This window comes from Suricata suricatta, chromosome 5, assembly GCF_006229205.1.
Source record: "Suricata suricatta isolate VVHF042 chromosome 5, meerkat_22Aug2017_6uvM2_HiC, whole genome shotgun sequence".
Taxonomy (NCBI): domain Eukaryota; kingdom Metazoa; phylum Chordata; class Mammalia; order Carnivora; family Herpestidae; genus Suricata; species Suricata suricatta.
The window spans coordinates 45,401,353-45,417,438 of record NC_043704.1 but is presented as its reverse complement, the minus strand read 5'-3'; the positions used below and the strand labels follow the sequence as shown (position 1 = coordinate 45,417,438).

At 35.8% G+C, this 16,086-nt stretch overlaps 1 protein-coding gene across 2 annotated transcripts in view; it reads right to left on the bottom strand.

The window, feature by feature from the left end:
* Positions 1–16,086, bottom strand: part of EPHA6 (EPH receptor A6) — an 852,931-nt gene that overhangs the window by 177,184 nt on the left and 659,661 nt on the right. For both annotated transcript variants that reach the window (XM_029939169.1, XM_029939170.1), the window contains one exon: positions 9,828–10,013. In XM_029939169.1, coding sequence (XP_029795029.1) covers positions 9,828–10,013 — 186 coding nt within the window. The remainder of the gene's footprint in view (positions 1–9,827; positions 10,014–16,086) is intronic.

Below are 16,086 nucleotides of genomic sequence, written 5' to 3'. Positions count from 1 at the left end.
AACTCAACATTAAGAAAAAACTAACCCACTGCAAGAAACTAGGTAAGAATCTGAAGACACACTTGACTAAGAAGATATATATGGGATAGCAAATAAACATGAAAAGAAGATCAAAATTAGTAGTCATTAGGGAATGCAAATTAAAATGACAATAAGATACTGGTATAGATTCACTAGAATGGCTAAAATGTTTTAAAAAGTTACAAAACTAAGTATTGTCAATAGCACAGAACTACTGAAACCCATAATTACCAATGGGAATGTAAAACGGTACATCTAGTTTGGAAAACATTTTGGCAGTTTCTTGCAAAATTAAACACATATTTATCTTTTAATCTAGTCATTCCATACTCAAGCATTTATCCAAGATAAATGTAAACATGTGTTCCCACAAGAACCTCTGCATTAATGTTTACAGCAATTTTACTAATAATCCTCTAAACTGAAAGCAAACCAGATGTCCTTCAACTACTGAATGCATCACCAAACTCTGGTACATCCGTACAAAGAAATACTACTCAACAATAACAACAACAAATGTTAATGAATCTCAAGTGCATTCCACTATAAGAAAGAAGCCAGACTCAAAAGGCCTCATATTGTATAATTCCATTTATAGAACATTCTGAAATATAACTGTTCCTTAAAGAAGTATTCTGATTAATAAACACAGAAGAGCTGGAGAAACAGAATAAACTCCATTAGAATATAACAGTAATAACTATTGCAGGCAAGATCTATTATGAATGATAAAATTAGTAAGGAAAAGCTTGAGGACAAAAGGATATTTGTATAATTAAATTATCTCCCCCAAATATATATTAATTACGAAAGAGGAAATGTAACTTTACAGTAGGTAATCTAGAAGACATCACCTTAACTGATTGATGTTAACATCCCAGGAATAAGGCATATGGACATCATGTTTCCCAGAATACAATGCACTAATAAAGATATATAACTTCTGTGATACTCTAGCCAAACATTCATAACCATAAATCAAATTATGGAAAAACAACAGACACATCCAGACTGAGGGTCATTATACAAAATTACTGACTAGTGCTCTTGAGAAGTGTCAAGGTCATGAGGGACAAGGAAAGACTGCAGAATTGTGACAGATTAGAAGATACTAAGGGGATGTGATAAACAAGAGCAGTGTGGGAACTCAGACAGGACCCTAGGACAGATGAGGATAGTAGTGAAAAAGACTGACAGAATTTAAACAAAATTCTGTAGTTTGGTAAGTAGTTCTGTACTGATATTTATTTCTTGGCTTTGATAACAACCCTATGGTTATGTAAAGTATTAACATCAGGGGAAACTAAGTGAAGTTTATATGGAAACTATATTATTTTCATAACTTTTTCTTTAAGTTTGAAATTATATCAAAGTGAAAATTTAAGAAAAGTCAGAGTAACATATTCCAACAACAACAAAATAAGCACTAAAATATTCATCATGAGGTTAAATAAGGAGCTTGCTAAATTTCTATTCATTAACTTTAGGGTTTTTTTAAATGTTTTTTATTTTTATTTTTGAAGTAGGGAGAGGGGCCGAGAGCCAGGGAGAGAGAATCCAAGTAATCTCCACACTGTCAGTGCTGAGCCCAACATGGGGCCCAAACCCATGAACTGCGAGATCACAACTTGAGCCAAACTGAGGGTTGGCCGCTTACTGGACTAAACCACCTAGGAGTCCCTGGTTAGTTTTTTATTAGAAGTCACATATGCAAGGAGCCCATAATTATTTTCAGTGATTAAGACTTCTACTGGTCTTCATCCAGTCAGGAAACTGGTCAAAGCTCCTGAGTAATCACTGACTGCCTGAACTTCCAGTCTGCAGAACGGTTCTCATGCTCCTGACGTCATGATGCAAATTTATGTCTATTATAGAGAGTTATCTTTAGCTCTTCTCAAACTTGGCAACATCAAACTTTTCACCAGAAAAAAAAAACCTGCATCATGAATGATTTGGAAGGAACTTTCACTTTTGAAAATGAGTAAGATTTCACCCTCTAGATAATTCTATTTAATTTGATTTTGAGATATTAAAGGACAGCATTAGGTATACATAAGATTGTATTTATATTCCTTTTTCTCTCCCTAGTTCTATAGTTTACAATGCCATCTTCACATTGAGCAACTTGTTACTAGAATTTTTAACCTGTTACATATTATTACAGTCTACCCAATAATTAGCAGGCTGGTTAGGGAGAGGGGAGAACCACAGGAAGGAGATTAAGTTAGAAGCAGATCTAGGAAGGTGATTAAAATGAATGATCCTGAGAAAACACAGATACTTAAACATGGAAGGAACAAGAATAAACTCCTCCTGAATACTAAAGAAGTACATTCTCTCTGCTAAGTAGGGAACTACACTCCAGCAGAGTATAAGCTACTGATCCACTTAGCCCCAGTGCTGCTTGAACAGAGCGAGGTGTGGAAGGCTACCGGATGATGTCATCTTGTTACTATTTGTTATAGTCACAATTAGTTCATTTTCTATTTATCAATATGTATACATTATAACTCCAAGTGGCAAATACTTTGCAGCAAATATCCCAAGAATCCACTGAGACTCCAGAAATTGCACAAGAATAATTCATCACTATTTTCAGTAACAGCAAATAGTAAATATTAGGAGAAGAGAGAAAAGATTTAAAAAAATCAGGATTTCTTCTCTTCTTGCTGCCTCTCATCTTTCCTTTTACCTTCTCCCATTTGTTAACCACACTCTTTGAGTTAGCAGTTCCGTCACGATCTCCAAGTTCTCTTGTGTCCTCAGTGATAGCCACAATCTTTCTAACTTTTCCTGATCAGTTTCCTTTCATACTTTTCTCAGGGGCTACCTCAAATATTCACCAATACCCTAAGTCCTTTACCTATCACTTCAGCAAGTGACCTTGCCCCTTACATGACTGGAAAAAAAAGGAGGCTGGTAACTCCAGAGGCATCTGGGCCTTCTAGGTACCAACATCCTTCTCATATTATAGTTATCTATGTACCCATTAGGGTCAGCTGGGTGCATTTGCATATAGATCCTCAGGGATTTGGAAGAGGAAGAGATATATGGGAGAAATGAGAGTAAGTTTTAAGATGTTCTTGTCATTCGGCATGGATGTAATCTACAATTCAAGAGACTGGTGAAGAAGAAACCAGAGGAAGTAGATGTATGGACCTGACCCAGGAGGACAGGTATTCTGGCTTTCTTTTTCCCGCCAAATGCCTAATGCTTATTACAGTGCCTGGCACACAGTAGTTAGGTACATAATAAATATCACTTGAATGAATGAATAACATAGAATGGTAAGCATCTGGAATATAAGTAAGAAATCAACACAATTTAATTTGCATTTTAACCTATCAGCCTGACTCCAGTGTGCACGTACCTTATAGTCCACTGCAATCTGACCATTTTCATATAAGCTGTATTGGGCAGTGCCCTCCTGCTTGCTTCACCCAGGAGATGATTCTCAGTCCTTGTCTCACTTGCCTTCCCAGCACCTTTTACTCTACTGACCTCTCCCCAATTCTTAGGAATCTGTTCTTCTAAGTTTTTTCTTCTGTCTCTTTTGTAAGCTTTTCACCTTCAGCTTGCCTGTGAAGGACAGTTCTCCTCAACCTCTGGTAACCTCGCCCTCCCAACAGCTTCAACTACCAATCAGCACCCATGTGGTGAGTACTCTTTAATTTGCACCTGCAGCCTAGAGATCCACCCAGGTTCCAGAGGCTTCCTGGAGTTAAGTGTCCCAGGGACCTCAAATACAACTTATTCAAGTTATAATTCATTATTTTCCCAAAAGCTTCAACTATCAATCAGCACCCATCTGGTGAGTACTCTTTAATTTGCACCTGTAGCTTAGACATCTACCCAGGTTCCAGAGGCTTCTTGGAGTTAAGTGTCTCAGGCACCTCAAACACAACTTACGCAAGTTAGAATTCATTATTTTCTCTCCACATCTGCATTTCTCTAGAATTTCCTCTCTGATGTTAAACCAGAAACTTGCAAGATATTTGAAATCAGTCACTAAAGTCTCTCAATTTAACCTTGGAAATAGATTTTTATTCTATTCCCTTATCTTTACTTATCTAGTTTTCCATTATTTTTTACTTGGATCACTACACTGGTCTCCTCACTGTTTTGCCTGCTGGTAGTTTTTCTCTTTGACTATGTAATCTGTACTGTTATTACTTTGTTCCTGATGTTTGGATGCCTGCAACATGCCAACTTCTTTTTTAGCCACAAGGTTTTCTGTTTTCTCTGCCTGGAATACTCTCCTACCAAATCTTGGCATGGCTTGATCTTTCATTTCACTCAGTTTTTTTTTTCTCTTTACCTAAAATTATATTCATGAATTTAATTTCTTTTGGTTTCCTCCAGTAGATAGAAGCTCTTTTTCAATACCATATTACCACTGACTAGAAGAGTGGGCACCCAGCAAGTAAATATTCACGGATTAAATGAATGGATAAATTAATAATAACCGTACCCAGAACAACACACGCCACACATCACACTGGGAAATACTGGCCTGCTCCTCTGCTGCTCCTAGTAGACACCAACGGACGGACAGACACCAACAAGTGGGCTTCTCAGGAGCACAGAGTGCTTCTTTTCTATAGCTCTAGGTTTCAATCAGCAATAATGTCTAACACCTGGTGGTGCTCAGGTGTTTCTTGGAAAACAAAGCAGAACAAACCTCTTAACCTATCTTAGCTAGCAGAGTGGCTGAACTCCAGAGGACAGTTGGGAGTTCAGGGGGGAACAACCATCTAATTTATTTTATTAGAATCAGTTTTGCAGGATATTTATCCCTATAATGTGTATTCCAAATATCCAAACCTTGATTTTGCTTTACAGGAAAACTTTACCTATATTTCTCTTCATAGATTAAGATAGAACTTTATTAAAGGGACATTTTGTTTCTTTCAGGAACCTCTCTATCTTCTCTTTGGATTACTGATACAAACCTGAAGTTATTTAAAAAAAAGTAGAAGTGGGGTGATAAGTTATCATGGGTACAAATTTTCCTCACCAACATCTGTGACCCTTTTCCTTTGGCAAATGAATGGAACACAAAATATTAGGCCTAATGTGACCTTTACTGTTTTCGAGTCCACTCTGAACTTTTCAATCTTTAGTGCAGATAAAAATATATACAAAAACTGAGGCCTAAAGATCTGGAGAACTCGGCTAAGAGCCTGTAACTGGCAGCTGGGTACACACCAGGTGGAGAGGCAGCCGTCATATTGGCAGCAACAGTAAGAGTCAGAAATCTTGGGCAATGTATTTCTTGACAAGTAGAATGCAATTCTGGAACCAGAGTGGCAGTTCTTGTGAAGCAACTGTACAATCTATTTGACTGACTTCAATCCACTCTCCTGGAGCCTGTGCAGACCCACTGAAACTGTCTGAAAGGAACCCACAATACTTTGCCATATTTAAAAAGGGTTTGGACATGCTAGCACTTTCTTGTTACAGCTCCTGAACTGTCCCCACAGAATGTCTTTAGGAAAGTCCTACAATGAAATGAAGTTCTGTTTGGGAATTTATTTGCTATCCTGATTGGTTTCTATTACTCCTTACTAGATCTATGATTTATCTGAGATATAGTTGGTATATCTAAATTTAATTATCAGCTTCTAAGCTGGGAGATAGGCACTTCATTAGTTTTCTCTTGTTCCTTCCATCATCATGATTCAAACTTGTGGGCCCAGGCTTCCGGAGTGTGGTTACTGCACCGTATTTCTTCATCATTTAACCACTAATCTTTATCTTTTTATAGAAGTGTAGCACTTTCTCTTTTGGTTACATAACTAATGACACTGGTGTATACCTTACCAGTTACAAATTGCTACTATGCATGCTACTAATGTTGACAAGTCTGTCCTCGACCTAATGGCTTCTATTTACTTCTTGGACAAAAAGTATGTGCTAAGCATATGGTTTAGCTCGATTAATCTCTGTTCATATCAGTTATATCTTAACAGGTTAATGAAATTGTGATGTGTATCAAATAAATAGGTTCAACTTTTATCACACACACTTTTTATATAATGCAGCTTTTAATCATTTAACTTTCAAGTTTAAAATAAAAGTAGTTATATGCTTTGAATATGAAAGAGCAAAATGTTCCCAAGAACTTTGTAATATGTATCTCTTGGAGATAAAACATATACATAAGATAAAAAGTATGCCTATTAAGAATTTATAAAAGGATTTGATGAAGATTTTGATCTATAATTTTGCATTACTTTCAACTGAGAATCTGTGAGTTTATTTCTCAGAACCTCAGGATAGTCTACTAACGTGATTGCATAAGCCTATGCTTCATCTTTATCTCTGTCAGTATTATCGTTTATGCAATATGGTAGTCCTTAGGGAGCATTAATTGCTAGCTATCTTTTAGCTACTTAAGGGCAATCTTGGAACAATTACCATGTATATATGGGAATGAGGCATTCATTTATTTATTGCCTTTCTCCTAAAAAATCTCATAGTACTTGAGTCAAGAAGATTATGGTGTGTATATATATATATACACACAACACACACACACACACACACACACACACACACACACACACACATCCACTTATCTTTGTGGGAATTGCCCCTTTCTCTATCTCTACCAGCCACCTCAGCAGCAGCCCAGCACCCTTATATGGGCTCACTTTTACAAGGTAAAACTATAAGGATGATTGCTATTCAACAGCATATTGAATCAGTCCTTTCTCAGTGATCTTTTCTTCCCTTTCCTGCCCAGCACTTCTTTTTTTTTTCTTGAAATGGAACAAGGACCCTGACTTAGAAGAAATACAAATTTGGCTTTGTAGTGATTACTGGTCCCATTTTTAGACAAGATTTTAGAGATATGAAACAATTACTGTGTTGGCTGTTTGTTTATGTGAAATAAACAGTATTTCAAATGGGCAGACAAGTGCCAGAGATTATCTAACTAAACCTGTTCAGTTGATTTAGAATAAATAAATCTTACTACTTCATAGGGCTTATAAATCTTTTTTCCTTTTCATTACTTTTATCTATCTATGTATCTATGTATCTATCTATGTATCTATGTATCTATCTATGCATATAAAATATATGACAATATTTGAATAAAACATTGAAATACATGATAAAGTCATATGATGTGATTTTCCAAAGGAGGAAAATAAAGGTCTGATACTTTTCGACTTTTGAATTTATTCTTTGACACATTTCCAGATATTATAAGCAAAAATACACATAATAAGACATCAACATTATATTTAAATGATCATATTAAGTGCTTTGCAAAGATTCCTAACCCAACTTTAAAATTGTATTTTTTCTTCCAGAGAGACATGACAGAGGGATGACTTGAAAAGTTCATGCCAAATTAATGACAAGGGAATCAGAAAATATAAATGAAATAATTAACATGTTATTTCTTCTCTCTCTGTATTTCTCTTTTAGAGTATAGTCTTTGCTAGCTATTATGGCATAACTAGATCTTTACAAATTTTGCATTTTAGAAATAATTTATTTTGCTAACCTAAATATTTTCTCTATTTTAAAAGTGGTATTATATTATTTTATTCAGATTGTCATTTATTTAATATTATTTAATTAAGATAAGATAAAGATAAAATATAAAACTGATTCATTCACCGTGATATAAAAAAAGGAAAAAAACCCTGATATACACACATCCACACACATCATGGGTTTTAGAGTCAAAAAGGCCTCAGCCTAAATACCAGCCATGCTACTTCCTATGGGTTAGAGGTCTTTCTGAAGGTTAATTAACCTGTCTGAGCCTCAGTGGATAATGATACTCATAGCAGTTGCTGTGAAAAAGAAATGGTCAACGGTATGTATAACGTGCCCAGCATGTAGCACCAATAACGGCTATCATTTAATGTGGCTTATTATGACACATACCAGGCTAAATACTTTATACATTTACAAGTTTAATCTTTACAGTATTCCTATACTCCATGGGAGTTATGTTGGTCTTATTTTTGCAGATGTGAAAGTAAAGAAGAGAGATAGTAAATAATTTACCTAAAGTTGTATAGCTCTTAAGTGGCAGGGAAGGCATTCTAAGTTTTTAAAACTTGGTGGCTTAAAGCAACATTTACCTTCTCTCATGATTTTATGGGTTGACTGGATCGAGGTAGGTGGTTCCTTTGCTCTACAAGATGTCAACTGCGGCTGCAGCCACCTGGGTTTGGTGGTGGTGGCAGTGAGGAGAGGTTGCAACGTCTGAGATGGTTTATCACAAGCCTGGCATTCAGTGCAGACTGTCTGCGGGCAGCTCAGGTAGACCTGTAGACTGCACATTCTAGCTTTCCTCCTCTTTGCAATACTGCTCGAAGCCTCACCCAAACTGTGTAGACTGGCTTTGCTCAGTGTTGGAGGCTGGGTTACAGGGAGCAGTGTTGTAGGAGGTCAAGCTCCAATGTGCAGATGTGTAAGGTGCTTCCACAGGGACACACGGACAAGCCCAGAATCAATGGAAAGAACAACACAAGGACATAAATACTGGAAGGCCCCATGAAGGTCAGTAAAGTAACACACCAGTGCAACAGCTGTCATGAAAATCACTCTTCTGTGTCTTCTAGCCCTTCAAGGCTTTCTCCTATCTTCTGTTCCCCTTGGGCAGCAAGCTGGTCAATGCCTTGTGAGGCGGACTTAGGAGTTTCATACACATACTCAATTATATGCGTTTAGTAAGCTTTTATACTTGGCTGTTTTCAAATACGACATGAAGTTTCAGTTTCATGTAAGTGGTTTAAAAGAAATATCAGTTTTATGAAAAAATGCTTCTCAAAGATTTAAATTATTTTTTGAGTGTTTTAATGCCATTCTCTATTGGGTTTTATAGGTTATAATTCATTAGTCAATAAGAAGAAATAGAGTGAAGGTTTATGTCCTGTCATTACTCAAATACAAGTGATTATATAGCAGTATATTTTTGAGACTATAAAATTTATTTTATATTTTTAAGAAGCTTCAAAGGAATGCATTTGAGCTCACTATTTCTGTAAAAATAGGATTTTCCCCCCTCAAAGTTTTAATTCTTTTTTCCATTTATATGAATTAAAGTAATTTGGTTCCAATAGCATTTATGTAGATGAATTCCATATAAAATTTTTTGTTTAGACGTTTTACTTCAGATAAAGCACCCATATTTATACATGAAATTTTTTCCCAAGCAGAAGTATTTTATCTTAATGACCTAAAATATTTTAACTGTTTCTTCTATTAATTGAAATTTTAACAGCTTTAGAATAAGTGAACAGCTTATAGAAATTAGAAAAAATATATAGCCCTTTTGGTTCATTATTTCATGTTAAATTAGCAAATGATTTACAGGTAATAAATACCATTTCAAAGCTGTTTGGTGACCAGTGCAAACTCTGATAATGTCATAGCAATTCTGAGGGGTTCAGAAGATGATATACAAACTAAATTATCCTCTTTTTTAAAAAAAATAATACTTTTTAGTTATTTTTGAGAGAGAGAGAGAGAGAGAGAGAGAGAGAGAGAGAGAGAGAGAGAGAGCGTGAGTGAGCATGAGCAGAGGAGGGGCAGAGAGAGGAGAAAACAGAATCCAAAGCAGGCTCCAGGCTCTTAGCCAACAGCGGGGCAGAATTCATGAACTGCGAGATCATGACCTGAGTTGAAGTCAGATCCTTAACCGTCTGAGCTACCAAGATGCCCCCTGAACTAAATTATCCTCTTAATGGCTGTGGTATTGCTAGGAAGGTTGTTTGTTTTTTAAGGAACTGAGATAGAGATATATAAAAGAGGTATTGAAAAAAATCAGTACTTACTTTTTGTGACAACACCTTCCAGTCGAATGATATTTGGGTGGTCAAACTGACCCATGATGCTAGCCTCTCTTAGAAAATCTCTTCTTTGTCGATCCATGTGGCCACCTTTCAAAGTTTTGATGGCAACGGGGATCTCTCTTTTCCCTGGTGTCTTCAATCGCCCACTACAGACTTCTCCAAATTCCCCTTAAAATATGAACAAAAATAGTTGTTTAAGCAGAATATTTACATTCCTGAAGAACTGAATTGTCATAAGTTACCATTTTTTTTAACATAATGACTCAACTGTGTCATTTCCATATGGAGATTTCTTTCTTAAAAATTAAACTTATAATGATGACATGCTTGATCAGCATCATTTATAATGAATAACAGGATGCATTTTCATATGGTAAGGCACAGGAACTGCCATTGATAGATCTCCCTGATCTGCAGAGAAATTATAACTAGCAGAATGGGTGATGCTAATGTAACTCTATAGAAAAGCAATCACTGTCTAACATTTCCTGTTTCTGTTCTCAATACTGATATATGGGTCAAATGTCTGCTCTATTCAGGGAAGCCATCAGGCATGTGTAGTGGATTTGATCCTGCAGACCATATGCCTGAGCTTTACTACCAATGGAAATCAATGCTAGGGTCAACTGGTATATGAACATGTTGAAATGACTCCATTGAACTCAACTATAATATGGGATTATACAGGCTAACTTACAAGTTACATGGTTGGAATACAAATATAGTAAGATGATTTATGGCTCAGCAATGGCTTCATTGGGCAGTAATGAATAACAGGCAAATATTTATCAAAAATTTAATATATATTATATATATGTATAGTTCATATATATATGTGTGTGTGTGTGTATATATATATATTTGTATACATGTACACATATCCAGTATTAGAGTGCTGTGAGTTTCAAAGAAGTGTAAGAGTTGGTCTCTATTCTTAGGAGCCTACAGTCTAGCAGAAGAATTTAGCTGAACAAATAAAATATTCAAGAACATAAGAACCAATCTCTGCAAATGGTATATTAGTTAAGTAAAAACAGTGGCAACTAGAAGTCTTCCTGGAGCAGGCGAAAATTTTCCTGGACACTGAGCAATAGGCACAATTTGGATATTCAGGAAAAGCAGTGACATTCCAGACAGAGGACATAGAGGGAATGAGAAAAGTATACACAATGATTCAAAGGTCAGAAGCCATAAAGACACAAGGGTAACTAGTGGAGTTATGGTGGGAAAGAAGGTTGGAAGTTTTCTTAGTGCGACGAAATAAATTCAATAAAACTTGAAATTTCAGACTTAACTTTTCTGAGGCCAATTACCTACACTTGCTTAAGAGCACGATGCTTGATCACCAATTTACTAATCTATAAAGTGAAGATAATAATAAAATCTTCCATAATTCTATAATGTCCCTTCCTAATAAGGATACTGGGAAGATCAAAAGTGATGATATATATAAAAGTGCTTATCAACTGTAAAGTGCTATTCATGTACTTTAAGTTATATGAATCTTTGGAAGGGCAGAATAAATGAAAATTAAAATACCTTCAGTTGGTTTATTAGCTAGCAGGTCTGGCTAATAGTTCAATGCAATGTAAATTTAAGAGTAGGGGACCAAATTAAATTTTGAAGTGCCACAGATTTTAATTATCCATATTTTTTTGGGACTAACTCATTATAATTAACTAAATGTCAACTACCTTTTGGGATAAAGGCTAAGATATTTTTTAAGTGAAAAAAAAAACTAGGAAGAAAACAAACCAAAATGTTGCTTCTAAATTATGTGTAAACATGTCTATTAGAAATAGAAAGCAGTCTAACAAGAGAGTTTAGTCTCTATATGTTAAACCAAAAAACAAGCAAAGAAAAAACACAGACTAGAATGGGGTCCCAAAGTTCACCGCATATGATATTAGAGTTTACAAATCTTGTTTAATTTGACATAAAAACAAGAAAAAATCTTTTTTACTTAATGGTGCTCTCAACCTGTTGGAGGTTAAACGTTTGATGTTCACAGGAAAAAGAAGCTGTAGTTTTCAGTTTCGTAATTAAAAAAAATTAAAGATTTTCTCCCAGACATAAAAAAAAGGGAATTAGTAGAGATGTCCAACATTTTTCTATTGAGGCTCTGAACATTGAGAGAAAAGGTATGTACATCTGTTTAAGCTAAAGTCTTACACATGCTTGCCTACTAACATACTTCAAATTCCCTCTAAGATCATGGTGGTTAATTTTAATAAATATCCACAACAAAACATACATTTCTTTTTTTCTTTCATTTTGCTTTAATAAGTTTGCTAGTAAAAATAAAAGCACACCAATATTTTAAAACTCCTCACCTGTCATGGGCCCATAATCCAAGTGATTTTCTGTTAGCATTTCATAGTAATCCAAATAAACTTTTAAATATAGTGGAATGAATAGAAAACTCTGGTGTTCTTTGATCAAGACAGGCAGAGTGGTAATTTTCTTTGGCTTTATATTCTCTGAAATTTATGTATCCTATTATCACCAGGTAGGTGTTTTCTTCATGTCAAACTTTGCACCATCAAGCTGTTATCACACTTATTTCAGTGACACTAAATATGGTTGCCTCAAGTAAAGATCTGAGACTCCTAGTGCATTCTTTAGGCAAAGTCCAAAAGTCGCAGTCACACGATATATTAAAACCCTTATCTGTGGTAGGCCGGATGTATCAGACATATCATAGAGGAATAAAAGTATTTTAAATCAAATGCATAGTTTAAGATATTGTCAAAGACTGATCCATTATATTTTTGTCCTCTTAGCAAGAGTTGAGGCCCTGCACATAGCCATAAGTAAGATAAGTTACTCCTCACTAAGATGTGTGAACATTTTTATACACTGGTTAGTGCATCATTAACTCATTGACTACAGGAATATGGTGTAAACTCTAGTTTTTTTCTTTTCCAATCATTATTACACAGGTAGCACTTATACATTGCTTACCATGAACCAGGTCTAAAAACTAAGTATATATTTCAATATTGACAACACACCTTTGTGGTGGGTATTATTATTATCCCCACTTTACAGCTGAAGAAGCTGAGATACATGGGCTAAATAACTTGCCGATGGAGCTACAACTAGAAAGTGGTAAAACTGTAATTTGAACCCAGGAAGTCTGGCTCCAGGGTCTCTGATTATAACTACCATTACTGCTGTCTGGGATGTTTATTATTGTGAATATTTTGTTAATATATTATAATAATAATCAGTATTAGATTTTTCCTATAAAGTCTACATAACCAAATTAAAACTTTGAGAGAATGGTGGAGGTGTGAGGGACCATCCATTGGAGGGCCTGTCACCTTACAATCTCCTGGAGGCTTTCCAAAATTCCCCCCCCTCTCATGTTCTGATATTCTGGTTTCCTCTATCTCTAACCCCTTGAGAGTCACTGAAGCAAGGAGCCACACTTCTGATGGCTTTTTAGACCACATCTCTCAGGTATAATGAGGTATTTCTTTTTTCACACTTGCTATTTCCCTCTGAGAGGAATGCTCTCCACAACCTGTCTCCTTTCCTCCCTTGTCGCCATCCTTCTCCATGTGGATGGTTTCTCATTAGCACTAATCGCCAAGATTTGAGGTCCCTACTCCAGAAAACTTTCTCTAATCAATCCATCTAGTTTAATCCCCATCACCATCAGTTCCTTCTAAATGAGAAAGAAAAAAATAGTGGCTCTACAATCAGAAGCTGGCCTTGATCTCAGAGCTGGGCTATGTTACTCTCCTATCACACACTATACCAGCCTTGACAAGGTTACCATGAGACCATGAGAAAATGAGACAGAGTAAGACCCCTGCTTACTTTGCCTAAGCAAAGACAAAGGTAAGGTCACATGCCAACATACTAAACATGCCCTCCTCTCTTGGCTGGAATGAGTAATGGCTATTTCTTTACCAGTTATATCCTTACCCTTATTCTAGTCTCTCCTCTGTAAAGATAAGATGCATTAAGATATTGTGGTGTAAGTCCTAAAATTAAAGCCAAATATGTGCTGCTTTAATATCTAGGGGAAACTGGGAAGGCCTCAAACAGCCTTCCTACAGGCTCTCCCTCCCACTCAGCTCCCATATATATGGTCCTCTAGCCAAATATCCCTTTATAAAATGGTTCTTCCTTATCTCCAAGTAGCAGGTTTCACTTTCCTGCCAGTCTGTGGAATGTTTCAAACAAGCCAATCACATCCTTCTAAGAAAACCAGAGGGTGCCTTATCCTCCTGGGACTACAGAGCTCGTCTCTTACAGCACCCTGATTGTTTGCTAGGTTCCCAAGTACAACCTCAGGTGGCCCTGTGTGGTGTGCGGTGTCCTCTTCCCCTCTGGGCTGTGAGTACATGTAATTGACAAATATGTTTCAATCCCATATGGCCAACAAAGGGTCTTATGTGTTTGGCATCCCATAACCCTAGGGTAAGAATCCTTACCTCATCAACAGGGTGAAGCAATGTTGGCAGATATAAACTGGTGCAGTCACTATGGAAAACAAGAGGAGATTCCTCAAAAAATTTAAAAAATAGAAATACCATATGGTCCAGTAATTCCACTACTGGGTATTTACCCAAAGAAAATGAAAACAAGATATTGAAGATATATCTATACTCCCATGTTCATTGCAGCATTATTCATAACAGTCAAGACAAGGAAGTAATCGAAGTGCCCATCAATAGGCAAATGGATAAAGAAAATGTATATACACAACGTATATATACTATGGAGTATTACTCAGGCAATAAGAAGAATGAGACTTTGCCATTTGCAACCACATGGTTGGATCCAGAGGGTATTATGCTAAGTGAAATAAATCAGACAAACACCACATTATTTCACTTATATGTGGGATATAACAAACAAAATGAATGAAGAAAAAAAGCAGAAATAGATCTATAAATACAGAGAACAAACTGGTGATTACCATAGAGAAGAGGGTAGAGGGATAGGCAAAGGGGAGTGGGAAGATCAAGTTTCCAGTTATGCAATGAATAAGTCACAGAGATGGAAGGTGCAGCACGGGGAATATAGTCCATGGTATTACAATAGTGTTTTATGGTGGCAAGTGGTAGTTACACTTGGGATAAATGTTGGATAACAAAGAACTGCTGAAACACTATGTTGTACACTTGAAACTAATGTAACATTGTGTATCAACTATATGTGTGTCAATAAACAGAATAAGAAATTCTTAGTAGAAAAAAAACAAATAATCACAAAGTCAATTACAGAATTGCTGCTGCTTTCTGACAGCATCTAATCTAATCTGCTTCCTTGGATTGCCTAAATCACCCAATCAAAGCCCAAAGCCTTTAAAAGGTTTTTTTAAATTTCCCTTACTGACACACAACACAGTTCCACATGCTGTGTGTGTTTCCCTTGCTAAAATGAATAATAAACCCAACTTTTTATACTATAGTGTGTTCCTGGGATCTTTGGCTTGAGAGTATTAGTATAATATATTTAGTGTCAGTGTCTGCTTGAAATTTCTGTGAAATTCACATTTAACTATTTTACACATTTGGTAGGTATTCCTCCATTTAAAAATCTCCCCTTGACCAGGTCAACTATAATGTAAGTCATGAAGCCATGGACCTCAACATCTCTATTTTCTATTCTATCCAAAGTGCCTAGTATATAATAAACAACTCTTTAATATTTGTTGAATGAATGAAATGAATAAATCAAGAGAAAAAAGCCTCAAGACCCAAAGTTGAGATATCTTAGAAGACAGGGATTTTCCAATATGATAACATTTTTTTAAAATTGCATAGCATCCTTTGTTTTCTTCTCACTGCCTACAGTTAAAAGAGGCCTCAGTTACTTCTGCATTCAGTTTCATTTTTGTTTTTTAAACTAACTATGCACAATCCACTTTCCTTCCTGCATGTGAAAGTAACAGGGAGAATATTTTTAAGTGTCATATAAAGAAAGTGTTAAAAAAGAAGAGATATAAAGGAAAAAAATATAACCAATTTTTAATTTAGTTATAGAGGGATATATTAATCTCTTGAGGTATTAAGATAAATTCCATTATTATTAATGTTATCAGAAGGGTCACCTACCCAAGTGTATTCAAGGACTTATGACTATTCTGTTGAATTTCTCCACAAAACATAGCACATCTTCTACATATGAAAGAGAATAACATTTTTAAAGAAAAATTATAATTTCACACCAGTTGAAACGATACTTGATATTGAATGCTTCTGATTTACTGTCATAGAAA